The following is a 27,499-nucleotide window of genomic DNA, read 5'->3' as shown; positions in this document are numbered from 1 at the left end:
TCTGACATTCAGTTTGGAGTTCAGGAGATTGTCTTGACCAGGACCACACCCCTAAATGCATTGAAGCAACTGCCATGTGATTGGTTGATTGGATAATTGCATTAATGAGAAATTGAATAGGTGTTCCTAATAATCCTTTAGGTGAGTGTATATAGCATTAATCAGGCCAGTTATAGATTATGGATGTATAGCATATAGCACAGCATGTCAAACTTAATTAAGAATGATTGATAGAATTCAGTTTAGAGCACTGAGAATGGTCATGGGTGATATTAAAACGACTCCAACAAGTGCTTTACTGGTAGAGATATAAGAAGCCCCACTTGCATTAAGATTCATTAAACTAGCATTAACATATAGGGTTAGGTTGCTAGGGAGTAATAATAATCCAGCAGTGTCAGTATTAAATGATTGTTGGGAATATCATGTTTTATTTAGATGTAGGAGAGACAGTGAACAGAGACAAAGATGGCAAGAAATGGATGATAACATTGAGGATATTCTTGGGGAACAAGGGAGGGAAAGTGAAAGAATTAGAAGCTTAATTATTTTCCTTAAACACAGCTATAATAAGAATATAATTTTTATATTTTTTATTTAAATAAACCCCCTTTTTGATTGAATGACCAAAGGTTTACTGCAACACTCTATACACTCCTGTACAGTAGGTGGCGGTATGCAACAAATGAACGATGCAATCTGCCAAGAAACTAAAAGAAGCAGAAGAAGGGACTTTTATTTTGCTCTTATTGTATGACGTCATAAGGCTGCGCCGCGCTCCTGCATCTGTTGTGATTCGGCTGAAGAAAGGTTTGTGTTTTAAGCTTTTAAAGTGTTTAAAGCGATACAGAATGAATGATGTATTATTAAATGTAACTTTGCATTGCTTTATCTAACATCAGCGTTGTGTGAGTAAATTGCAATTTCGCTCTTTTGAACCGATTGATTCATAACAAATCATTAAATAGCTGAACTGCCTAATATAAGGGTCTGTATAATTTGCTTTGTTTTGTTAATTTGTTGTGTTAGTTTTGAGTGTTTTTTGTCCATCACTCTGAATGAATAGAGATGTAATTGTATAATAGAATTCATGATAGAATTCAATAATATATTATTTAACAGACACTTCAATGTAAGGCATAACGTTAGTTCAGTAATGCTCAAAAGCTGAGCATCGGAATTCAACAACAGTCCAACTAATATTAATAATAATAATAACAAATTATTAATAATACTTCAACCCCTGTCTGTATAAGTTCAGTGTAAGCTAGCCGTACTCAAAGCTTGTGAGTTAGTCCCAGAGGCAGCGGTTTCATATGTTGCATTCGCCTGAGACCAGGGAATTATTTTCTATAGATGGTTTACTTCTAGCAAATTAATAATAATAATTACAACAACTAATTCATAATAAAAAATATTTTGTTTTGGTGTGTGATATGTGTACTATTCCAAATAAAAAAGGGGTGAGAAGTTGTTTAAGAACCAAACACTGCGTCAAAAACACTTGCTTGTGAAAATTAGATAATTGAAGATGATTGAAGAGGTGTTTTGTTAATATCAAAACTGCATCTAAGAAAAAAAAATGATACTATCAAGTTGCTTAAATAAATGGTTAGGGAAAACAGAGCAATCTTTTTTAATAATTAACTCTTCAAACATTTCTATTTAGATCATCTTGCAGTAATCAATCGATTAGATCTCTTTTTGTTTCTACCTCTTCTCCTCCATCTAAATTAGTTTGGGGTCATATGTTTCCCTCATTTGAGTGGGAAGATTAGTGGGTATTGTGTAACAAATAAAACCAAAGAAGTGTCATTTAACATTGTTGACAGAATATATCCTGAGAAACACATTAGATATGAGATTTCATAAGTCTCAATTTATAAGTGTTAAAATGAACTGAAACCTCTTAAATCTGTTTTACTTCATTCAAATGAATGACTTTCCAAAAGAAACATATATATTATTGATTTGTTTTTGTTATTAGGAAAATGTCATATTCATCAAACTAAATGGAGTAATTTAAAACCAAATTTTGCTCATTTTCAAAAAAGTGTGCAATTAATTTAACATGATTGCGATGCCCTTTACTTTTAAGTTCAACTTTTTTGTTTATTTTTACTTAAATTGTTATACAAAATGTGTCAAGAAATTCTGTAAATTCTGCTGTTGAATTCTGTCATTTTAAATTAAAATCAAAAATTATAAAAAAACAAAACAAAAAAAACACTATCACTCTCTTGCCAGTTGAACTACTGAACTAGGAGAGATTTTGGATTTATTTTTCTTTCTGTTAATTATTCTTAAACAGGACAAACACACAGAAAAACTCCTGGAGAAGCGACTGAGATCCACGTGACACACTATTACAAAGATGGCGTTCATTAAAGAGGAGAGTGAAGACCTGAAGATTGAAGAAGTATTCAGTTTGAAACATGAAGAAACTGAGGAACAAACAGAGAAAGAGGAGAGAGAAGACGTGAAGATTAAAGAAGTATTCAGTTTGAAACATGAAGAAACTGAGGAACAAACAGAGAAAGAGGAGAGTGAAGACATAAAGATTAAAGAAGTATTCAGTTTGAAACATGAAGAAACTGAGGAACAAACAGAGAAAGAGGAAAGTGAAGACATAAAGATTAAAGAAGTATTCAGTTTGAAACATGAAGAAACTGAGGAACACACAGGTTAGTTTCATTCTTAAAGCTGAATTATGGCCTAATATTGTGTTGGTCCCCATTTTGCTGTCATCGAGGCATGGACTCCACTAAACCCCTGAAGGTGTGTTGTGGTATCTGGCACCAAGATGTTAGCAGCAGATCCTTTAAGCTTGTTCACGTGCTTGTCCTTCGGACAAGTAAATCTGTCATTAAAAAAATGTGCTTGTCCGGAATTTTTTTTTTTTTTTTTTGTGTTGTAAATATAATTTATTCTGAAGCAATATTCTCACCAGTATTCAATCAGATCTGACATATTTACATGTGATATTTTTACCTTTTATAAAGGGCATTTTTCCCCTAATCTTATTAAATATAGGCTATGCTTCAGCTTTCATTTTATCTTCTTAAATTTGATCTATAAATTAAATTAGAATAAGACACCATAGGGTAGTTACCAATCAAATTAAATAATTTTGCACTGGAAAAATTACAACTGCATTAAATAATGTTATGAGATTGTTTAAATGTTTAAAATATTTTTTGAATATACAAACAAGAAAAGTTTGAAAGAAGGTTTCAACATGAAACTAAAACGCCAGTAGGTGGCGGCAGGTGAACGTCTGAATGAGCGAGTCATTGAATCGATTCGTTCAGGAATGAGGCAGTCGTTTACGAATAGTTTATTGAATCTTTTATTCAACCGATTCATTCAAAACGCCGAATCATTCACTAACACACTGTTGCGGTGATACGCGTTTTGCTGTGATCTTGTTTGGAACTTTTCGCTGCTGAAGTGGAACAAAAACACTCAATATTGCATCTAAAATGTAAGTGACTTAATGTTAATAATTGTTTATGGATCTGTCATACGAGTCGTGATGTTATTCAGGAAAATGGCACTCTTTGTAATGTGACGCTGCAACTGTATCATATGTTATAAATATAAATACATTTCTACATTTTTAAGGTAGTGTGTTAAGTGAGTTTCTTTGTGTGAGCGGTGCACATTTGTTTTGATTTCTCCTCGAGAGGCTGCGTGAGCGTCAACAGTGCAACGTTATAGTTACCATCAGTTCATTATATATTATCCACTATCGATCGCCACTTACAGGTGCTGGTCATATAATTAGAATATCATCAAAAAGTTGATTTATTTCACTAATTCCATTCAAAAAGTGAAACTTGTATATTCATTCATTACACACAGACTAATATATTTAAAATGTTTATTTCTTTTAATTTTGATGATTATAACTGACAACTAAGGAAAATCCCAAATTCAGTATCTCAGAAAATTAGAATATGGTGAAAGGGTTTAATATTGAAGACACCTGGTGCCATACTCTAATCAGCTGATTAACTCAAAATACCTGCAAAGGCCTTTAAATGGTCTCTCAGTCCAGTTCTGTAGGCGACACAATCATGGGGAAGACTGCTGACTGGACCGTTGTCCAAAAGACCACCAATGACACCTTGCACAAGGAGGGCAAGACACAAAAGGTCATTGCAAAAAAGGCTGGCTGTTCACAGAGCTCTGTGTCCAAGCACATTATTAGAGAGGCGAAGGGAAGGAAAAGATGTGGTAGAAAAAAGTGTACAAGCAATAGGGATAACCGCACCCTGGAGAGGATTGTGTAACAAAACCCATTCAAAAATGTAGGGGAGATTCACAAAGAGTGGACTGCAGCTGGAGTCAGTGCTTCAAGAACCACTACGCACAGACGTATGCAAGACATGGGTTTCAGCTGTCGCATTCCTTGTGTCAAGCCACTCTTGAACTACAGACAGCCTCAGAAGAGTCTCGCCTGGGCTAAAGACAAAAAGGACTGGACTGCTGCTGAGTGGTCCAAAATTACGTTCTCTGATGAAAGTAAATTTTGCATTTCCTTTGGAAATCAGGGTCCCAGAGTCTGGAGGAAGAGAGGAGAGGCACACAATCCACGTTGCTTGAGGTCCAGTGTAAAGTTTCCACAGTCAGTGATGGTTTGGGGTGCCATGTCACCCCAGGTCCAAGGTCAACGCAGCCGTATACCAGGAAGTTTTAGAGCACTTCATGCTTCCTGTTGCTGACCAACTTTATGGAGATGCAGATTTCATTTTCCAACAGGACTTGCCACCTGCACACAGTGCCAAAGCAACCAGTACCTGGTTTAAGGACCATGGTATCCATTCTTAATTGTTCTTAACTCGCCTGACCTTAACCCCATGGAAAATCTATGGGGTATTGTGAAGAGGAAGATGCGATATGTCAGACCCAACAATGCAGAAGAGCTGAAGGCCACTATCAGAGCAACCTGGGCTCTCATAACACCTGAGCAGTGCCACAGACTGATCTCCTCATGCCACGCCGCATTGCTGCAGTAATTCAGGCAAAAGGAGCCCCAACTAAGTATTGAGTGCTGTACATGCTCATACTTTTCATGTTCATACTTTTCAGTTGGCCAAGACTTCTAAAAATCCTTTCATTGTATTGGTCTTAAAGGGTTAGTTCACCCAAAAATGAAAATTCTGTCATTAATTACTCACCCTTATGTCGTTCGACACCCGTAAGACCTCCGTTCATATTCGGAACACAAATGAAGATATTTTTGTTGAAAGCTGATGGCTGAGAAAGGCTTCAGATAGGCCTCCATTGGCATTCAGTACATTAATACTCCCAAGACCCAGAAAAGGAACTTAAAACGTCGTTACAAAGTCCATCTCACCACAGTGACTCTACAATCATTTTACGATGCGACGACAATAGTTTTTGTGCGCAAAAAAAAATCCAAATAACACCTTTATCCAACTTGTTATTTTCTTCCGTGTGTGCCTCCACGACGCATGCGCGAGTATATGACGCAGATCCGGCGTTCGGACAGATGACCCAGAAGCGATTTGTTGACAAGCAGAGGAAGACGCGCGTGTCTAAGCTGTTGGATTCTACATTGATCGTGCTTTAGGTCTCGGCGTAGTTCTCAAAATGGGACTAAAGTGTGCATTTCATGGATTCCCGAACCCCGGCGCTACGTCATATTCTCGCGCATGCGTCGTAGAGGTAGCCTGGTTTTACCAGACTCTCGTACATTTCATTTGTACATAGAGTCTGGCCACTCTCCATTGACAAGCGTTTACTTCCTTGAAGGCGGGTTGAATAGCTAACGTTTGGTCGTGACGTACGTCACGCGCCGTTCGCCTTTGATTCTCACATTAACTGTGCACACCACCTCAGTATCAGTGATAAAATGTCTTGGTTACGTATGTAACCTCTGTTCCCTGAGAACAGGGAACGAGAGACGCTGCGTCGAATTGACGCTACGGGGAACGCCCTCGGCGTGACTGGTGTCTGAAGCTACTATCGAATCACGGCAAAGTCTTTGACCGACGTCAGCCCATGACATCATCATCGTGCGACCTGGAAGTATATAAGGGCGCTGTGCCAACACAGATACATCTTTCGTCTGAAGGGACTGTATGGCAGACAGGCCCCGAGGCATGGCAGGCGACGCAGCGTCTCGTTCCCTGTTCTCAGGGAACAGAGGTTACATACGTAACCAAGACGTTCCCTTTCGAAAGGGAACTTGCGCTGTGTCGAATTGACGTTACGGGGAACGATATACCAACGCCACCATGCTGAGGGGAGTGTCTGCCCACTGACAGTGACAACTGTCAGCACAAGTAATTTCAACTGAAAAAACCTGAGCAACTCCCCCTCAGGTCACACTGGGCTGACAGCGACAGCACTCCCTACGGTCATAGCCCAAGCTATACACCTAAACGGAACCTTAACGCACCGCTTGAGGTTCCATCTAGACTGCTCAGAAGCCCGGGACCACCACTTCACCAGAAGGGGTCCCTTTTAAGGGAATGTGGCTAGGGGACCCGAAGGAGCCCCAGCCAGTCACTACTCGGGAAACAAGTTCTCCCGAGTGCCACCAGGGAGGCCTGACCTGGTGCCCTAAGTGTTAGGGACACTTCGGTTAGCCAACACTGTCTGTTCAAGAACAGAGCCTCTGGATGGTGCCCAGGGGGCATCCAAACTAAGGGACTGAAATATGGCAGTCCTACTTAGCCCGGAACTCAGAGACGGGTTATCCAAGAGAGCAATACTCAGCAAAGCGCGTTATAACACTTGCTAGTGAGGGGAGTCTGCCTGCTCAAATTAAGGATCTACCAGGTGCTTGTGTTTCAAAGCAGTAGGGAGGCCAGAAAGGCCTACGGACTGATCTAACAGGGAGGCCTCACGAGAGGCCTACGACCGTCTGACCATGCTCAGGCGGCTGAGTGCTCATAAACGAACCTCATTGAGGGGAGCATCTGAACCTGCCTGGCGGATAACCACCAGCTGTAGGCCCAACTACCACAAGTTCTAACACAGAGAACTGGTAACCAAGAAGTGCCTAACTTGGGAACTTCGCCTTCAGGGAGGCCCCGTGGGCCTACCACCTAACAGCGGGTTTCCCAGGGAGGCCTACTACCTAACAGCACGCCATGCTGGCAGCCCGAGCATCCTGGCCAGGGAATCCACCCTCAGGGAGGCCTAGTGAGGCCTACTACCTGAAAACAATATATGCCGACTTACAGAGCGTTCAAGCTCACCTCTAGGGAGGCCTAGAGAGGCCTACCACCTGCCAGCGAAGCATGCTAACTGCTGAGGTTATGTCTAGGGAGGTCCCGTGGGCCACCCGATAACAGTTGAGGCCGTCTGTCAAGGTAACTGGAAAACTGCACTTGTTTTCACACGGAGGCCTAATGGAGGCCTACTACCTGACAGTCAAGCTACGCAGGCTAGCCGAGCATCCTGACTCAGGAACTCGCCCTCAAGGGAGGCCTATTGAGGCCTACTACCTGATAACCAGCCTTTAGGGAGGCCTGGAAAGGCCTGCTACCCGTTTGCGCTTCGTTGCTACTAACTGTTTATCAAGTGACTGGGTCCCAGGAACGCCTTAGGGAGGCCTGATGAGGCCTACTACCTGCCTCTGGGTCACCCCGGTGCAGGCCTACTGTCAGATAGCAATTTATGCTACTGATCTAGTGACCACAACCTGGGAACTCACCTTCAGGGAGGCCTAGTAAGGCCTTCCACCTGATAGCCTGCTAGGCAGCATACCCGGACGCCGTGCGCCGGTGCTTGCTTATGGAGAGGCCTGGTTAAGGCTTTCCAACTAACAGCAGGCCTTCAGGGAGGCCTGATGAGGCCTACAACCTGCTAGCCGGCAGGCTAGTTGTTCCGATGTGACCATCGGTACTTACCTCCAGTGAGGCCTGGTCGAGGCCTTCAACTGATAATGCGCCTTATTCAAGAGGCCTACTGAGGCCTACAATTGAAAGCCGACCTTCAGGAGAGCGTAATGGCCCTTTTTAACCTGATAGCCAGCTAGGCTAGCAGTACCTTGATGCCGCAGCATCGGCACCTGCCTTCAGGAAAGCCTGATAAGGCCTACCACCTGATAGCCTGCCAAGCTAGAATACTCCCGATGACCACACATCGGTACTCACCTTCAGGAAGGCCTGACTGAGGCCTTCCACCTGACAGCCGACCGCCAGGGAGGCTTAGTTCGTGGCCTATACCCTGATAGCCAGCCGGGCTATTTTTTCCCGATGCCCCGCATCAAAACTTGCCCTCCCAGGAGGCCTGGAGGCCTACCTGATAGCAAGTCATGCTAGCTGCCCGGGAAACCTACTCCTGAAACTCACCCTCAAAAAGAAGCCTTATGAGGCCTTCTATCTGATCGCAAGCCTACTATGGAGGCCTAATGAGGCCTACCACCTGCTAGCACTAACTCAACTGTGCTAACTGTCAAGCGACTGAGACTCAGAGCACTCCTCCAGCGAGGCCTAGCTTTAGAGGCCTGCTAACTGGAAACAAACATTTGCACAATGTGAGAGTAACAAGGACGACCCTAGGGGCTCGTCTCCACGGAGGCCTGATGAGGCCTACCACCTGATAGCCCGTCAGGCTAGCCATACTGATGTCAACCATCGGCCCTGGCCCTCAAGGAGGCCTGATGAGGCCTACTACCTGATAGCAAGCCCTGCTAGCTCCCCGAGTACCTGATTCAGGAACTCGTCTCCAGGGAGCCCTGGTGAGGCCTACCACCTGGTAGCAAGCTCACACTGACTGCTACGAAAATCTTGACAGTTAGACCACTGGCTGACTAATAGCTACCCATTTCACTGCTATGGGGACCCGTTCCCAGGGAGGCTTTTAAAGCCTACAAGCTGCACGAGTCTAGCAATAGACGAGAAGTAACTGCCAGAAAGAAAAGCTGGCTGCTACTTAAACCAACGACTCTCAATGAGAGGAGGCTAACATATGCAGGGATGGTACAAACAGGCTCAAACTCACGTAGTGAACAGCCAAAGGTGACGGTGCATCAGCAACGCACCTCCATCATCCACATCCCAACTGACGCAACAACGCTCAGTCTCTCTAAAAACACACTCTAACAGAGACAAACTACTCCAACCTGCAGTGGCTTAGGGACACCAAAGACACATTTACAACCCTAAGCGGTAGACAAACACTCACTTCTCCCAGAAGGGTGTGCTACCGCTTAGTACTCCGCAAACATTTCAAAGAAAAGAGCGGCGGCCTACACACCACTCTCAATATGAGAGGAGGCCCTCCTCTGATAACCATGCGCGGTGGCCAGCCTCGCGCCATCTTGACTGCCCAGGGAAAGCCAACACACGCTTACCTACACAGCCCAGAGCCTGGCGCTGTGCTAAGCCACATACTACAGGGGAACAACAGTTCTCTCTGGCATAAAACCCATACTCTATACAGGAACCGGGGGTCTGTAAGAAATACATATTTTAGTGTTATACACAAAAATGACCACTCTCACCTGCGGCACGTCGAGCGAAGACTCACTGCGCAGTTCTCACCGCCATGTTCTACCGCCCTTGCATGCCTGAAAGCGGCGTTCTCACTGAGCAAGTCCGGGCGGGCCGTCAGAACATAGTTCTACTCATCATGGGCCCGCCTCAGGCCTGATGTAAGAAGCGCCTGGGAAAAAGTCATTAAAAGGTATTAAAAAGGAAAAAGGAGAGGGCTAGGATGTAACCGCCCTCAAGGGAAGCGATCCATCACCAACGCCGAGCGCGTTTGTCCTGGATCACCTCCCTCAGGTCCTTTTTCCTGCGGGACTCCCGTCTCCTCTGTGCCCTACTCCTCCACGGAGGGGGGGCACGAGAGGAGACGCTAACCCTCTGGTCCTGCCTACGGCCCTCAGGCCGTGAAGGACCAGGTCCCGCCTGCCTGGGTGGGGGCGCGGATCTCAGCGGTATGCACGTTCTAAATGCCGCTGAGCGCGCCTTCGCCTCCCTGAACTTTCCAACCACCGCCTCCACGGAGGTGTCAAAAAGTTCAGTCGGCGAAACCGGCGAATCGAGTAGAAAGCCCTTCTCTTTCTCCCAGATATCGGCCAGGCTCATCCACAGATGCCTCTCCGTAACCACCATAGCCGCCATTGAGCGGCCGATAGCAGCAGCAGTCTGCTTGGTGGCCCGGAGAGCCAGGTCTGTGGTGCGGCGCAGCTAAGCAACCGCCTCAGGGGACAGACCGGCCCCCTGGTCGAGATCCTCCAGCAGGCCTGCCTGGTACGCCTGCAGCACCGCCATCGTGTGCAGGGTCGCACCAGCCTGACCTGCTGCCGCGTACGCCCTGCCATTCAACCGCGAGGACGTTTTCAGTGGTTTGGATGGCAGAGTTGGAGCTCTGTGTCGATGCCTGCCCGGAGACGAGATAGTTCGCGAACGTCTCGTCTATGGGAGGCATCGACACATACCCGTGTCTACCCATTCCCTCAACATCAGCGAAGCTAGCCCGCTGATGTCGGTGAATGCGGGCAGACAACGGGTTCTTCCATGCCGCCCGGACCTCAGTATGCAGGTCCGGGAGGAATGGAAGGCTCACCTGAGGTGCTGGCCTATGGCCGGGGAGAAATCGATCGTCGAGCTTACCACGAGCGATCTCTCCCCCAGCGCGCCGCCAAGGCAGCCTCAGCCTGCCTGCAGCGCGCTCTATAGCGTCCAGCAGCTCGGCGCACGCGGGACAGGGTGGCTGAGAGGGTCCAGGCTGATCCTGGTCGCTGTTACCACCCTCCTCAGCCATCTCCTGCCCGTCCCGAAGAGCACCCACTGCAGAGCTCGGCGGAGAACTCTCGTTCTCCACGTCAATCTGCAGCTCGCCCTCGTCAGCCGCCGGATCGTCCGAGAGAACAACACCTCTCTCCAGACGATCCGCACGCTCCATCTTGGAGCCCCACGATGTACACCGCCGCTCCGCCTCAGCGTGAGCGGGACTCACATCGACAGCCCCAGATGTTGTGCCCTCTTCCCTCAGGAAAAGGGCCAGACGAGAGCGGAGCGTCCTCACGGGAAACCGCTCACAGTTTGCACAGGCAGCTCCCTCGAGAACTGCCTGTGCGTGCTCTTCGCCCAGACAAAAAACGCACAGAGTGTGTGTGTCCTCCGGTGTCAGAAACCTCTGACACGGGTCGGCACACTTCCTGAAACAGTGTTTCTTCTCTGTGTGTTTCATTTCTTTCTTCTTACTTTACCTCTCAGAAACTTGCTTCAAACAAACAGTCCCTGAAGACGAAAAAGATGTATCTGTGTTGGCACAGCGCCCTTATATACTTCCGGGTCGCACGATGATGACGTCATGGGCTGACGTCGGTTAAAGACTTTGCAGTGATTCGATAGTAGCTTCAGACACCAGTCACGCCGAGGGCGTTCCCCGTAGCGTCAATTCGACGCAGCGCGAGTTCCCTTTCGAAAGGGAACCTCGTGCATCCGGATTGTTTCACGGTGGAGAGGAGAGTTTTGTGATCGGAACGCGCTGCTCTCGTGGTGCATATCTCGTGCAATCAAAACATGATTGTATGCTGTCAATAAAATGTCATATGCTTAGTATGATAAGAATAAATGCTGCCTTGAATAACAACCCAATTCAAATGTTAACGTGCTTTTCTTCTTTTATTTTTTGAGCGGTGGTGAAATATTTTGCTCTTGTAAACACTTGCCAGTATTTAAAGGTCCCGTTTTTCGTGTTTTTTTGAAGCTTTGATTGTGTTTACAGTGTGCAATATAACATGTGTTCATGTTTCATGTGTAAAAAAACACAGTATTTTTCACACAATTTACTTATCTGTTTACTGCTGTTTTCACTGTCCTCAAAACGGCCTGAGAATTTCCTCGTTCTATGAAGTCCCTCCTTCAGAAACACATAACGAGTTCTGATTGTGCCAGCGGTTCCCGTGTTGTGATTCGACAGCAGCTTAGGGCATGTTGCCCAGAAAGGTCACGCCTCTTACCATAACGGGGAGAACGCGCTCAAACTACAGCCCCTGAAGGCCAAACAAAAGGTGATTTGACTCCGGGATGAAAATAACAGCGTCTGAACGACATGGCGACAAACGCAACCGAACCGAACGCAACACTTCCTCTTCTCCACGCGGGAGCAGCAAGACCACGCCCCCTTTTTCGCGTATTCTTGTGGGCGGAGGTTAGTCAACAAACTGTTCTACTGACGTAATTAAAGCAGGATGTACCAGGATGTAGTCCAAACCGGCCGTTCGCTGTAGGCTTTGAAAGGGAACTTCTGTTAAATAAAATATCTCGCTTGGCATTGAACTTTGAGCTTTATAATTTTACAGGTATTATTTATGCTTTAACAGCAACATTCTAGTCTAGAAATGCTAATCTAAGTCTAGAAATGCAAATTACAGCTCACGCAACCGCACAGTACTCTGAAAGGGTCTATAAAGGATATAAACAGTGAGTTTTGAAGTGATATATTCTTGAAAACTCAGAGATGTGGATTCGGACAGCAATTACATTACCACACGACCTTGGTGTTTGTCAAAAGTCGATAATTCAGCCTTTCTCGCGGGTGGTGGGAGACGGACGGCTTCAGCAACTCCTTCACCACTAACGGAGCGAGCTGGAAAAGACTTTTCCCGGACCACAACATCAGCAGTACAGCAGGGATTGTTCTTGCTCCGTGTAACGGGAGTTCGTTTGTTCAGGGAAGAAGGAGACGGGAACCGGCGAACGTTTAACAACTTTTAATCAAATAATAAACACAAAATGAAAGTAAAAGCGACAGCCCCTCACGGACGACTGCCGCGCACAAACATAACAAAACACAACTTAAAATCCAGGCCTGGTCCTTCACCGGTGTCGCTCGTCCTTATATGCCTCCGTGCTCCCTCATGAGAGGACTCGAGACCGGTGTGTCTCAATCACGCACACCGGTGTCGCTCGCTCGTCCACCTCGCCACACTCCGGTTTTAACTTCTGGACATTCGTCAGCGCTGCCACACACTCGCATCTTTCACCGCCGCCATTACTGTACTACAACTCAAACTAGCGCACGACATCAACGTCATCGCTCTCAGCCACTCCAGGTAAAAAATTGTTCGGGGGAAAACCTAAGCATACACCGCAGTCCCAGACGTAGTACTGAAGGAAAATGAAAATTGAGCGGAAGTACGTAAAAGGGCGGAGCCAGGCTATTGTAGAGGCACACACGGAAGGCAATAACAAGTTGGATAAAGGTGTTATTTTGATTTTTTTTTGCGCACAAAAACTATTGTCGTCGCATCTTAAAATGATTGTAGAGTCACTGTGGTGAGATGGACTTTGTAACGACGTTTTAAGTGCCTTTTCTGGGTCTTGGGAGTATTAATGTACTGAATGCCAATGGAGGCCTATCTGAAGCCTTTCTCAGCCATCAGCTTTCAACTAAAATATCTTCATTTGTGTTCCGAATATGAACGGAGGTCTTACGGGTGTCGAACGACATGAGGGTGAGTAATTAATGACAGAATTTTCATTTTTGGGTGAACTAACCCTTTAAGTAATATTCTAATTTTATGAGATACTGAATTTGGGATTTTCCTTAGTTGTCAGTTATAATCATCAAAATAAAAGAAATAAACGTTTGAAATATATCAGTCTGTATAATGAATGAGTATATTATACAAGTTTCACTTTTTGAACGGAATTAGTGAAATAAATAAATTTTTTGATGATATTCTAATTATATGACCAGCACCTGTACACTAATGAATGCAGAATCATTCTTGCATTTTGGTTATTCCCTAGTTATTTTTTGTTAATGCCGTTTTATCAGGCTACTTGTCCGTCGGGCAAGTAAGATTCTTTCACTTGCTTCTTCAAAAAAATTCACTTGTCCCGGACAAGTGTTAATGTCGAGCCCTGCTTTAAGTCCTGTAAATTGTGAGGTGGGGCCTCCATGGATCGGACTTGTTTGTTCCGCACATCCCACATCCCATGTGCACAGAGCTTTGTTTACAAAGGAAATACATTAGCAGTTAAATGTCACATCGCAGCCATGAAAACAGGCTGAATTGTATCAGAAATATCCAAATGTGTTTACTGCTTGCGTGATCTCATGCTCAAGGAAAGAAAGATAGTAATGCATCTTTATTTGACTTATGTGCAGATCAGGAGGCCAAGGAAAGGCCTGAAGACAAGTCTCATGTCAGTGATCAGGGGAATGAGGTTGTAGTGACTGACCCTTTGACATTGACAGTAACTTGTGAAAAGCTTGTTGAAGCTCAAAAGAATGACGTTTCACTTGACAAACCTGCACTTAATGTCTAATTTTTGGTGAAAGATGGACTACTGATGCGGAAGTGGCATGTAAATAATACTATCGAGGATGAGTGGAATGTTTCAGGTTGTGCTTCCTTACATTTTTCATTGGCGCATGAGCATTTGCTGTCAGGAAATTTAGGGGGAGACGAGAACGTACAACCATGTTTTTCAGCATTTGTTTGGTACGGTTTGAAGTGTGATGTGGTACAGTATTGCATGACTTGTCATGTTAGCCAGTATGCTGGGAAACCAAACCAGGTGAATCCACCAGCCCCTATAATCCCAGTTCAGTCATAGGTGAACCTTTTGAGCATGTGATAGTGGATTGCGTTGGTCCTTTATTTGCGTTGGTGTTTTTTTTTTTTATCAAAACAATTCCCAAACAGTGAACTAACCATTCATTGACAACAGCATTGGCTCAAGTAAAGGAGGAAAAAGTACATAAGTAACAAGATAATAAAGAAAACACATTATGTGGAAAATGAAATAATACAACAACAAATAAGTAACAGTTCTAATTGTATTGATCAATTAGTTTTAATGCATCCATATATATATATATATATATATATATAAGTCCACCTTTGTAAGAAGATGTCCACTTTCAGTTGGAGCCAGGCAGTCAAATATTCCATTTTATAAATAGATTCAAGTTTTTCTATCCACTGGGCCATTGTTGGAGAATGTGGCTTCATCCAATTCATTGTTATTATACAGAGGAGTAGAAGGCACGTCTATATGCAGAATGTTCATGATCTCAGCCTTTTACCCCTTTGCAAAATGTGGATATTTTCAGACAATCCCAGAATATATGTGTGGTCTCCTATCTTCCCACACCCTCCAGCATTTCTCTGCTTCTACCACAACCCACAAGAAACATCAAAGAATCAGGTTCACCTTTAAAGGGGCACAATGACTTAGAAGCGCATCTAAAGGTTGCGAACGGTACTTGCATTGACTTTGGTTGCTGAATAAGTCCAGACGCAATAGAGTCCAGAGTTTCTTGATGTTTTCAATAGGAGTGCGCTGAAGCGTTCGTTGTGTTTTTCATGTTGATTCCCACAAAGTTAACTTGAAGATAGTTGCCAGAAGGAGGAAATGGGGTGTCTCAAAAGAGATTGAGCAAAGATGTGCCTAATCAGGGAACTCTTAACCCTTTAGGCTTTTTCCTAAATCGTTTGATTTTGACATCTCAAAAGGCTATATCTTAAAAGTGATAAAAGATAGAGACTTTCTGTAAATTAGAGAAATATTAAAGATGAACCAAAGTTTATGTAGGGATTACATTTTCCCATCTAATTTGCATATTAAGACGTCATATGGTGGTGGCCATCTTGGATTATAGAGCTTTCATGAAAAGTCGCATGTTTAAATGATAAAATGCAGCACTTCTTTCCCCCCAAAATGTCCCTCACCTTCTGAATGCTATATTGCACAATACTGAATGCTCAGGTAAATTGTAAACAAACTGTCTAAATCATTACTAATAAATGGTAGAAACAAACCCTGCCTCCACGTTGCCTCCTAACTGTCCTATGAATACTTCAACCTCGTCTAACATACCCAGTGGCATTAGACAAAGTCTCCACCACAATACTGTCGCCGCGATTGCGGAGAGGCACATGGTCAGAAGACAAAGATTCATGGCTAGCGCGGTAAAAATCTCCCTCCTCATTCCACACAACACTAACACGCCTGCTAACTTCGCGATGAACACCCCGACCCCGGGAAACATAGTTTCCACCACTGACATTGGGCAAAGGACCATCTACATCAGGCAAAGGATTCCCCGTTTGTGCTTGGTGTAGGGCTATACTTTAACTTTCAGAATCAGTCATCTTCTGAAGGCAGATATTCCCCTTCAGAATCAGGGTCTGCGAATAGAAGACCCAACACTTCATTGCGGGTAAGCTTTATTGATGCCATTAGAAAACAATAATAAAAATAATCTAATGTAAATACTCGCTGACGTTGACAATATTGCTCTGATAAAATGGCTCACTCGCACACTATCTCCGCTTTTGTTCGCACTGATTCAATGCACTCTTACTCAAAGATTTTGTATAGAAGCATGACGTTTTTTTGAGTCTGAGATGAAGTATGACATGTCTGCCATCTAGTGGAGGGGAGCTCGAACGAAATTTGACACCCTATTTGACAAAATCGGCCGTTTTTTTCAGTGCCGCATCTTGTCGAGTAAACTCGACCATGGCGCCTAGAGGGTTAAAGGCCCTATCAGTTCACACACATTTGGTGAGGTGACCACCAAATATATTTGGATATCAGCATTAGAAGTTGCAATAAAATAACTAAAGAATCATAACTAGGCTAATATAAAAGGACACGCATTAAAATGCAGGAGAAATAGTGTATACAGTTGGGACACATTGATTGTGAGTAAAAATAGAGTCAATGTCCTTGTGTATTGGAAGTTTGTATCTAGTCTTTGCCCAAATGGCTGCCGTCTGGTCTCCTGTGCTGCATTTGAGGGTTCCAGGCATCGTCTCTGCTAAGGTCGTTCAGGAGAGCAGAGGTCATAACGGCATTTGAAGAGAGGTGGTTTGCGACTCTTTGGGCCGGGCCAGTGATCAAGTTTGACCAAAGGAAAAGGGGGAAGGTTTTTATGGTGCCTAGAGCATTTTGATCATGCCCATCCGTTACAGTGTCATAAAGGCTAGTGTTGACAAGGGTTCAGAGCAATGTTCCATGTTACCCATAAGAACCCGTGGTGACGCGGGTGTCACAAACACTGGTGATTATATGGAAAGGTCTTTTTAAAGCATTATCCCTCACTTTCAACTCAGGAAGTCCCTAAGTGACATATAAGCAACAACTAGGTTCAGTCATGTGACAATGTGTGCACTGTTTGTTGCCATGACAACATTTCCAAAATGGTGGCCTGCCTGGTAAGTGCATGCTGCAGTGTCAGCAATTTTTAAAACACTTGTTTTTGTTACTAAAGGTATGTTTCAACCCATGCAACAATTCTGATGTTTTGTTAACATATCCTAGATTACTCTGAACCTGATTTTAATACATTTCTTAAACAAATTGATATAAAACAAGTTACGAAAATGTTTTGGTGACATATGTCACATCGGGCCGTTAACCTTAAAACAGTAGGTGGAATTTTGATGTGACCAAGGTTATTTTCGTAAACGAAAACTGAAACTAAGACTAAAACTATTGGTCAAAATTTTCGCAAACTGAAATAAAATTAAAAAATCATAAATGAAAAACTAAAACTAAACGAAACTAACAACTCTTACTGAAAAACTAACTGAAATAAAATAATAATTAGCAAAAATAAATATTCGTTTTCGTATTTAATAAGCTCTCTTTACTGTGACGGAAAATCTGACCTGTAGCGGTTGAGGGAGTGTCTGTGGAGCTACAGCACGTGAAGTGAGCTGAGGAGATTAACCGCTGTCCTGAGACGCAATGCGTGCAGTGAACACACTAGTGAACATCACTAGTCCCGTTCGACAGCTGTTCACAAAGAATGCGTTCGTGGCAGTGAAATGGGAAATGACACAAGGTAATGAGACACACGTTGAACTTAAACTCACTGCTTTTAGAACGCCGTTACATACGCGAGAGACGCCGGTGCAACAGCAACTATAGTAGCAAGTGCTACTGTGTGTTTGAGATTTCATGTTCGCATAATATTGACAGGCTCAAAGGTGTTATTGTTTTTACAAATCATTTACTACTAATAATATTATCATCAGTGTGGAGACATTTCCCCACAAAGTAGGGAATACCAGGACACACACACACACACACACACACACACACACACACAAACATGCAGACAGCATACACTTCATTATTTAATCCCACTGTCTTCACAACAGTTTGAGTTGGCTGTAGTCAGATGACTTTAGCTGTGGTCACACTGCTAGCCTACATTGTACTACTGAAGAAATAATCTTTAAATAAATAATCTTTTAATTGTTTAACAATATTTCATCTTTAATATGAATGAGTTTGTCTGGAATTTATCATTTTTACTTTCATATTTTTACGTTGCATTTATTTGGTTCTTTGTTCAATCTCAGACCATTTTTTTGTCGTATAGGTCATAGTTTGACTCAAGATTTTTTGCTTAAAGGTAAAGACCCAACTTTATGCATGTTTTGTAAGATTCCCCGCTCCGTTAAACATATTTTGTTGGACTGTCCTTGGTTAAAACAAGAATTCTCTTTTATCAAGTTATTTCACTTAAAACTTATTTAGTAAGATTATGCATGAAAAGGCTTTGGATATGACGTGTTTGTTTGCTTGGTTTTATTGTATTTATATGATATTTGTATTTTTGTAATTTAATTTTTGCCATGAATATAGCCTTAGCTGATGACATGGCATTAAATAAAACAATCTTTATTCCATTATTTTATTTATATTATTAAGATGTCTGCATAAAAGTAAACTTTAATCGGTGCAAACGTTAAAATTTGCTGAAATTAAAAACCTTGATTTGGTCTCTACACTTCATTCTGGTAACTCTGCTAAACTATAATTACTATTACTAAAACTAAAACTGAAACTAAATATATAAAAACTAAATAGAACTAAAACTAGCTATAGAATTTATAAAACTAACTAAAACTAAACTGAAATTTGTTGCAAAATCGAAAACGATAATAAAATAAAAACTAATTTAAAAATGCAAAACTATAATAACCTTGGATGTGACGTATATGTCACATTAAGGAAAATGGTAATGAGCAGCTCAATTAATTTAGCTGATTCAATTATTTTAGTGTTATATATTTTCTGCTGCTCATTTCAAAGCTTATTTTAACAAATGTAAACATAAAAATACTGTCAAATTAATTACATTTGTTATTTAAATGTATTTTGAAACTTTTTTGCATTCATGTAACTAAAACAAGATGTTTATATTATACGTTGGTCCTATTTTAAGGTTATTTGATCTTGTTTTGTAGTGAGAATAACATGAATAGATTCAAGAAACAACTTGATGTTCAGAATGTACTCAAGATTATCCAGGGAGATGACAGCGAGTATGAGGGATGTGACAGTGACTCGGATGAAGACATTGATGACCCTGATTACACTCCTAGCAAGAAAGACATGGATCTGATTCAGACATTAGCAGATCAGGTGATTCAGATTTAGAAACTGCACAACCAAACATAAACTCTGGGAAGCAAAATACAACCAGCCGGGAGAAAAAAAAAATTATTGGAGAAAGAAACATTATGAAACCCCTGAGTGCACATTCAAAGGGCAGAGTGCCACACCTCCAGACAATCTTCAAACGCCCCTGGAGTATTTCAGAAAGTTCATAACAACAGAAATGCTTGAGTTACTAAAGGAACAAACAAATTTGTACAGTGTGCAAAAATCTGAAACTCATAAAAATGTTAACACCACTGTTAAAGAACTGGAAATACTGATTGGTATCTATCTGTGCATGGGTCTGCAACAAATGCCTGGAAATCGTGCATACTGGGAAAATGACACAAGGTGTCCTATGGTGTCTGACAACATGTCACGCAACCGTTTTCAGGCTCTGCTAAAATGTCTACATTTCACTGACAACAATGATTTGACAAATCGGCCAGCAGGGAATATGTGTTGGAAGATCCGCCCATGGCTTGATATGTTTCGCAAACAATGCCTGGCTATCACCCCAGAGGAGCACAACTCTATTGAATGGTGCCCTTCAGAGGGACACACAGCCCAATAAGGCAGTATGTGAAGGGCAAACCCCACCCTTGGGGGTGGAAAAATTGGGGCCGCTGCTCCTCCTCTGGAATCTTATGTGATTTTGCAGTCTATCAAGGTGGCACTGGGAAAAAAACACCACTTGGCATAGGAGGTGACGTTGTGGTTGAGCTTTGTGAAACTCTCCCATCAAATCAAAACTACAAAGTTTTTGCAGACAATTTCTTTTCCTCTCCAGCACTGATTGCCGAGCTTCTTTCGCGACAGATTTACTTTGTAGGAACACTCCGTTGCAATAGTTTGGCTGGTTGTCAGCTTGAAGATGAGAAAAGTCTTGCCAAGCGAGGCAGAGGATCTGTTGATACCATGGTGGAGAAGGAGGAAAGGATGGTCATTGTCAGGTGGTACGACAACAAAGCTGTTACCTTGATCTCCTCCTACTGTGCAGTTGAGCCTCAAGATAAAGCTCAACGCTGGAGCAAATCAGACAAAGCTTTTGTGGAGGTCAACAGGCCACTTATTGTGAAGGAGTACAACAAATTCATGGGGGGGATTGACCTCCTTGATGCATGTCGCACGGTACAAATACCACATGAGATCACGTAGGTGGTACCTCTACCTGTTCTGGCAAACCATCATGTTGGGCCTTGTTAATGCATGGTTGATCTAACGCCGTGATTGCAAACAACTTGGTGTCCAAAAGCCAATGAAACAAAGGAGCTTCCAGGCAGAGGTTGCCACTAGCCTAATTCTTGTGCAATCACGAAGAGGTCGGCCAACAATTCACGAAACATCTTCACCACCACCACCACCCAAGAGAGTTCGTGTTGGGGTACCAGATGATGTTCGCACTGACCGGGTTGCACACTGGCCTGCGAAATGTGACACGCGTGGCCGCTGTAAATTCTGCAAAGTCCTTGCAACCACCACTGTCTGTGAGAAATGTGATGTGCGTCTTTGCTTCACTGAGGACAGAAATTGCTTCAAAAACTTCCATCTGCCCTAAATTGCCAAGAATTCTGAAAAATTCTGAGATAAAGGTGATTAACAATGTTTGATCAGAGTGAACAAGTTTTCCCACTGAGCATTGTATTGTTTGTTTACAGTTTTATTGCACAATATTTTATTTTGCAATGTTAATGCACTACATGCATGTTTAGCATGTTGACCTCCAGTGTGAGGTAGTTTATTCATTTTTATTCAGTTTGCACATTTTTTTTGAGTTGTGAATTTTATTTATTTTAGATTACAACCCGAAAAGGTAGAATTTTCATGTTAGAAAAGAGTTGTTGTAAAATGTAATGGTCACAGTTATATGGTTTTGAAATATGTAGTGGCAAAGCAAATAAAGTGCAAAAACTGTTACCTCTGAATTTTCTTTTTTTTTTCCAGAAAAGTAATAATATTGATACATGTTGTGGAAAAGAAAATAAACTGCTATTTAGCAAAACAAATGACAACATTTATTTTTTTTCAACTGAGGAATAAACGCCCAATGTGACAAATATGTAACATTACAGATCTTTCACAAGGAAGGGTTATATTTAATTAAAAAAAAACTGCAGAAACATGTTATAAATGGTCCATTTGGTCTGTTTTATATGCCCCATAATTTTCCTATAAGGAGAAATTGTTCCGGGTTCTTATGGGTTAACCCATTCTGTTTCAGCATCATTATTAATCCATGCCACTATTTGGTAACCGGTTTTTATTGACTATTATGTGCACAGCTACCAGATACCCGGAAGCAATTCCACTCCAAAAAAAATCACATCCCGAGCAGTTGTTAAAGCTTTAACAAAGTTCTTTACCATTTTTGTTCTACTGAGACTGATCACGTCCAGATTGATCAGGGGGCTTATCTTAATTGTGTGCTCAAGTCTTTAAATCGCTCAATATTACACATCATAGATCCAGTGCTTATCACCCAGAGAGACAGGGGTCAGTTGAAAGGTTCCATCAGACCTTAAAAGCAATGCTTAGGATATACTGCCTCGAGACCTGGTCTGAGTGGGATGAAGGAGTTCCTTTGCTTTTATTCTCAATCCGTGCAATGGTGCAGGAGTCTCTGAAATTCAGCCCATCAGAGCTAGTCTTTGGCCATACTGTGAGAGGACCACTGAAATAGAGAATGTTCGGACTCTAAGAAAATAAACGTGTTAGATTATGTCAGTAATTTCATGATCGGCTTCAGAAAACGTGTGTACTCTATATCAATGGCCCTCCGCACTAGCAATGTGTGCGCTATCTCCCCAACCCCACACCACCGCCCACACCCTGGTGTGATGCCGATGTGAATAGGATCTAGTTGTATTTTGTTTTTGATACTTTACATGTCTAAATGTTTTGTTTGTTGCTTTGTACCATTAAACTGGTGTTAATTTGCATTTGTCTCTTTTCACCTTAGACCTGACGGTGCTGAAAGAGGAGAGTGAAGTACTGAATGAAATAGAAGAGAAAGATCAATTTAAGAATAATGATTTAATAACTGGAGAAAAACTTTTTAGTTGCTCACGGCCTGAAAAGACTTTGTCACAAAAAAAGGCTAAAAATAAGGGTACTAGAAGTAATTTCACCTGCCCACAGTGTGGAAACAAATTCACTCTAAAAAAAAACCTTGACAGACACATGCTAATTCACACTGGAGAGAAGCCTTGTACCTGCCAACAGTGTGGAAAGAGTTTTGCTAGAAAAGTAAATCTTAACAGACACATGAGATTTCACACTGGAGAGAAGCCTCACACCTGCCAACAGTGTGGAAAGAGTTTTGCTAGAAAAGTAAACCTTAACAAACACATGAGATTTCACTCTGGGGAGAAACTCTACACTGGAGAGAAGAGGTTCACCTGCCAACAGTGTGGAAAAAGTTTCCACCGAAAAGAAAACCTTAACAGGCACATGAGAGTTCACACTGGAGAGAAGCCTCACACCTGCCAACAGTGTGGAAAGAGTTTCGCTCTAGGAGAAAACCTTAAAATACACATGAGAATTCACACTGGAGAGAAACCTTACACCTGCCAACAGTGTGGAAAGAGTTTCGCTAGAAAAATAAACCTTAACATACACATGAGATTTCACTCTGGGGAGAAACTCTACACTGGAGAGAAGTCGTTCACCTGCCAACAGTGTGGAAAAAGATTCCACCGAAAAGAAAACCTTAACAGGCACATGAGAGTTCACACTGGAGAGAAGCCTTACACCTGCCAACAGTGTGGAAAGAGTTTTAATCAACATGAAAACTTTCAAGTCCACATGAGAGTTCACTCTGGAGAGAAATCCTACACCTGCCCTCAGTGTGGGAAGAGTTTTGCTAAAAAAGAAAACCTTAACAGACACATGAGACTTCACTCTGGAGAGAAACCCTACACATGCCCTCAGTGTGGAAAGAGTTTCACTCTAAAACAACATTTTGAAAACCACATGAGAGTTCACACTGGAGAGAAACCTTGCATCTGCCCTCAGTGTGGAAAGAGTTTTGCTGAAAATGGAAGCCTTAACAGGCACATGCTAATTCACACTGGAGAGAAGCCTTTCACCTGCCAACAGTGTGGAAGAAGTTTCAACCTTAAAGGAAACCTTAAAGGCCACATGCGAATTCACACTGGAGAGAAGCCTTACACCTGCCAACAGTGTGGAAAGAGTTTTAATCAACATGAAAACTTTCAAGTCCACATGAGAGTTCACTCTGGAGAGAAATCCTACACCTGCCCTCAGTGTGGAAAGAGTTTTGCTAAAAAAGTAAACCTTAACAGACACATGAGACTTCACTCTGGAGAGAAATCCTACACCTGCCCTCAGTGTGGAAAGAGTTTCACTCTAAAACAACATTTTGAAAACCACATGAGAGTTCACACTGGAGAGAAGCCTTTCACTTGCCAACAGTGTGAAAAAAGTTTCACCCGAAAAGAAAGCCTTACCAGGCACTTGAGAGTTCACACTGGAGAGAAGCCGTACACATGTGGACACTGTGGGAAAAATTTTAGTTATAAAAAAGCCCTGGCGTACCACATGAGTATTCATGTATGAGAGAACTGGTTTCATATGTCATTGTGGAATTAATTTCACAAGCAGGAAATGCCTCATGTTTGGGAGACTGTATAATGTGCTGATTATTGTTACGGTATTAAATTACCTTATGCTGCGTTCACACCAAACGCAAATAGAGCGTCTGGAGCGAGTGATTTCAATGTTAAGTCAATGTAAAGACGCGTTGACGCGGGTCTGGAGGTCCTGCGGTGCAATACACGCGAATCAACCATCTTGCACGAGTGGACCAGGAGCCTGCTTGCTGCTGTCACGTGGTAAAGTGACGTGATGAGAAACCCCACATAAAAATACTACTGTTATTGTGTCACAATTTAGTTTTAAGACTTTTTCAGGTGAGAATGTAGTGGTTTATTTATAAAGAGAGCACCTATTTAAAAAAAATAATCTTGCGTTTTTGGAGTTGTGAGATCCAGGCGTTCATTAACGGTGAGAGCAGCCTTTCCTTGGCCAGTCCTTCTGATGTTTGCCGCTGGCTCTGATGTGTCTGTAGTGGTTAAACATGAGATATAATTCGTCTTGTGTAGATCTAACAGGTGATCTTTAGTGTCATGATTCTATAATTGCCCTCAGTCAAAACGATTTGGCAGACAACCAAAGAGAGGTTCATAACATTATTTTTTAGGCTATTTAAATATACATGCAGTGAAGATAATGTAGGTAGTGCATTGCCTGAACCACATTTGTGTGGCTATTAATGTTTAGTATATTTTTAAATGAAAATGAAAGAGGCAGAGTGGTGTTTTATGACATTTCTCCTGGAGCAACTTGAACGCGTCAACAAGACGGGGTAGACACGATTGAGACAACTAGACGCGAATTTGACACTCTATTTGCATTTGGTGTGAATGCAGCATAAGAGGCCTGAATTCCCCATTTGTGCCCAAATTTTTCTGAATGGTTTAAAGTTTCTTTTTATTCTTTTTTTTTTCCTTTCTTGAAAATCATATTTCAATGTGTGGCAACTATAGTTGCCGGTTGGCAAATATGTTGTATGCGCCCCTTCAATGTCAAATTTGAATAGGAGGAGAACACCTACTGACTGTAGTAGGTGAATGTAAACTCATTACTTGTCTGAATTTCAACATTATAATGGAATCATTCTGTAAATATTCCATCTTATACTGTATCCCAAGTTGTACTGGTAGCCATCACAAAAGAGACAACAAGGGAGTAACATGATATGATTTCCTAGCATTCATTAAAAATCTTGCAGCAGCATTTTGTACCAGCGTCTTTAATTTTGAACCACTGTCTTTATCTGTCGATCAAATATGAGGGATGAGTCAAAAATGACTCCCAAGTTCTTTACTTGATCATGCAGGTAGGTAGACCTTCCATGGGCCTAAACTATCGTTTACCATCTTGCTACAAGCTGAGTGACCAAAAATAATAAATTCTGTTTTATTTTCATTCAATTGAACAATATTATCAGCCAACCACAACTTAACTTCCTCTAGACACTTAAAAAGTTTCGTTGGAGTGTCGTGAGCATACAGATGGTAAGAAATACCATAATTCTTAAAGATCATTCCCAAAGGGAGGATGTACAGTGAGAACAGGACTGGACTTAGAATGGAGCCTTGCGGGACCCCACAGGTAAAAGGTGCTGAAATAGAAAACAATCTTCACTGAAAAATATCTACTTTCCAAATAAGAAGCTTTGAGCGTTCTCACCAATCCCAATATAGTGTTATCATTTCAGCCAGAGGAACAGAGGGAGCTCTTGAATTAAAAACAGGAGTTATGATGGAGGAGGCTATATTTTATGACATATGCACAGCTAAATATGCATATCAGGTACTCAGACGATGTGTATCGACAGATAAAATATGTAACCCAGACGAGGCCCGGTCAAGCCCCGGAAGTAACAGTAGAAACACAGCTAATGATGTGGTGGAAAGAAGGTTTACAGTCCTAAAACCAATAGTTTCAGTGAAAAGTCCACTTACAGGATTAGCTCACTTCAAAATGAAAATGTCCTGATAAGTTACTCCATCTCATCCAAGATGTTCATGTCTCTCTTTCTTCAGTCAAAAAGAAATTACTTTCTGACGAAAACATTCCAAGATTTTTCTTCACATAATGCATTTCAATTGCACCCAACGGTTGAATGTCCAAATCAATGCAGTTTCGAAGGGCTTCAGAGGCTCTGCGTGATCCCAGACGAGGAATAGGGTTTATCTAGCGAAACCATTGATCATTTTCTAAAAAAAATAAACATCTATATACTTAATGTGCGACTTCTGTGTTGTTGTTCTTCACTGTGTATGACGTCACCATGTTGGAAAGGTCCCGTGGAAGTACTGACCCGGTGCCGAAAAACTCTCATGTTCTCCTCTAACTTTAAAATGGTCCGACATCATTGTTTTACCTTTATTTTTGTAAAGAGCATTTTATTTAGTCTTCGCACGTTCGTTTTAACACTGGGTTGGTACTTCCACCTACGCATTTGAGGTTAAAAAGTAACACAATATAAATATTAACAATCAAGCAGAGAGCACATGACACCTCACAAGTGGTATCCTTAGTGTTACAATAACTACCCGTCTAGGGTTGATAGTCAGTAACAATGAAACCAAAAGTAAAGTTAAATAAAAAGAAAGCTTGGAGAGAGAACCAAGATTATTCAACCTCTTGTCCCAGAAAAGAATCAACCAGTTCAAATTAACATCTTTTAATTTGAAAAGATAAAGGATAATACAAAAATCCCATGAAAGGATACAAAAATACAATTTAAAGAATAACAAATAATCAAGAACAGGGGATAATACTTCAGGGGAGGGCCAGGCCAAAATAACAAACAGAACATAAGATAACTAACCCAAGAATCTCCATAACTTTCCTAGAAAAAGATAATAGAAATAAAAGACATCAAACTTCCCTTACTCCCTACCTACCCAAAAACAGGAGAAAAGATTAGTACAAACATAAATGGCACCCTCCCCCTACAATCCCCAAATTACAAATAAGTTAAGAAGAATATTCAAACATACTTAACATAAGATCATAGATTAAATCAAAGGTAACTCTTTAGTTCTCTTCCCACTAAAGAACTCACAACAAGATCCTGAGCTCACTCAATCAGAATCAAGACGACAACAATCCAAACAACAAAGTCTGGGCAGACAGGAGGAAGAATTCATCTTGGCAAAAGAAAGTCTCTCTCCCTTCTCAATTGATCCGCTTCTACTTATATCTCAGCTCCTCCCCTTCATTCTCCAATCACGTCAAGCACCGTTAGATTGAGTACAGCTGGTCGTTGTACCTGTTGGAATGACGAAAGAGAGAACAAGAGACAAAGAGAGCAAGACACCCAAGCACATACACAAATGCATGACACACTGCAGCAACAAATAAACATACGTCCTTGGACGTAACACCCCCATCACTAAATTTTTGCACCTATAGGAATGCAAAAAAAAAAAACGAAGCATCAAGTCACCTTATTCCTCAGCTTCCCGCACTCGGGACAGCGCGTCGGCAAC

At 42.1% G+C, this 27,499-nt stretch overlaps 2 protein-coding genes across 2 annotated transcripts in view; one reads left to right on the top strand and one right to left on the bottom strand.

Annotated features, from left to right (window-relative positions):
- The window catches only part of LOC307117103 (uncharacterized protein), a gene marked incomplete at both ends in the record, with an annotated part of 204,966 nt that overhangs the window by 57,474 nt on the left and 119,993 nt on the right, over positions 1 to 27,499 (bottom strand).
- LOC307134363 (uncharacterized protein) lies at positions 743 to 25,231 on the top strand. The gene is made up of 3 exons (XM_079830049.1): positions 743 to 810; positions 2,312 to 2,684; positions 22,375 to 25,231. The coding sequence occupies exons 2-3, from the start codon at positions 2,375 to 2,377 to the stop codon at positions 23,991 to 23,993; spliced, it is 1,929 nt and encodes a 642-aa protein (XP_079686175.1). The 5' UTR covers positions 743 to 810; positions 2,312 to 2,374; the 3' UTR covers positions 23,994 to 25,231.

Source organism: Gobio gobio, assembly GCF_949357685.1.
Source record: "Gobio gobio genome assembly, chromosome: 1".
Taxonomy (NCBI): Eukaryota; Metazoa; Chordata; class Actinopteri; order Cypriniformes; family Gobionidae; genus Gobio; species Gobio gobio.
Note: the sequence above shows the minus strand (reverse complement) of the source record. Positions and strands in the feature narration are given on the sequence as shown.

Coding starts and splice junctions, on each gene's coding strand:
- LOC307134363 (XM_079830049.1), top strand. CDS start 2,375: ATGGCGTTCATTAAAGAGGAGAGTGAAGACCTGAAGATTGAAGAAGTA. Junction 2,685..22,374: donor AGAAACTGAGGAACACACAG/GTTAGTTTCATT, acceptor TTTTCACCTTAG/ACCTGACGGTGCTGAAAGAG.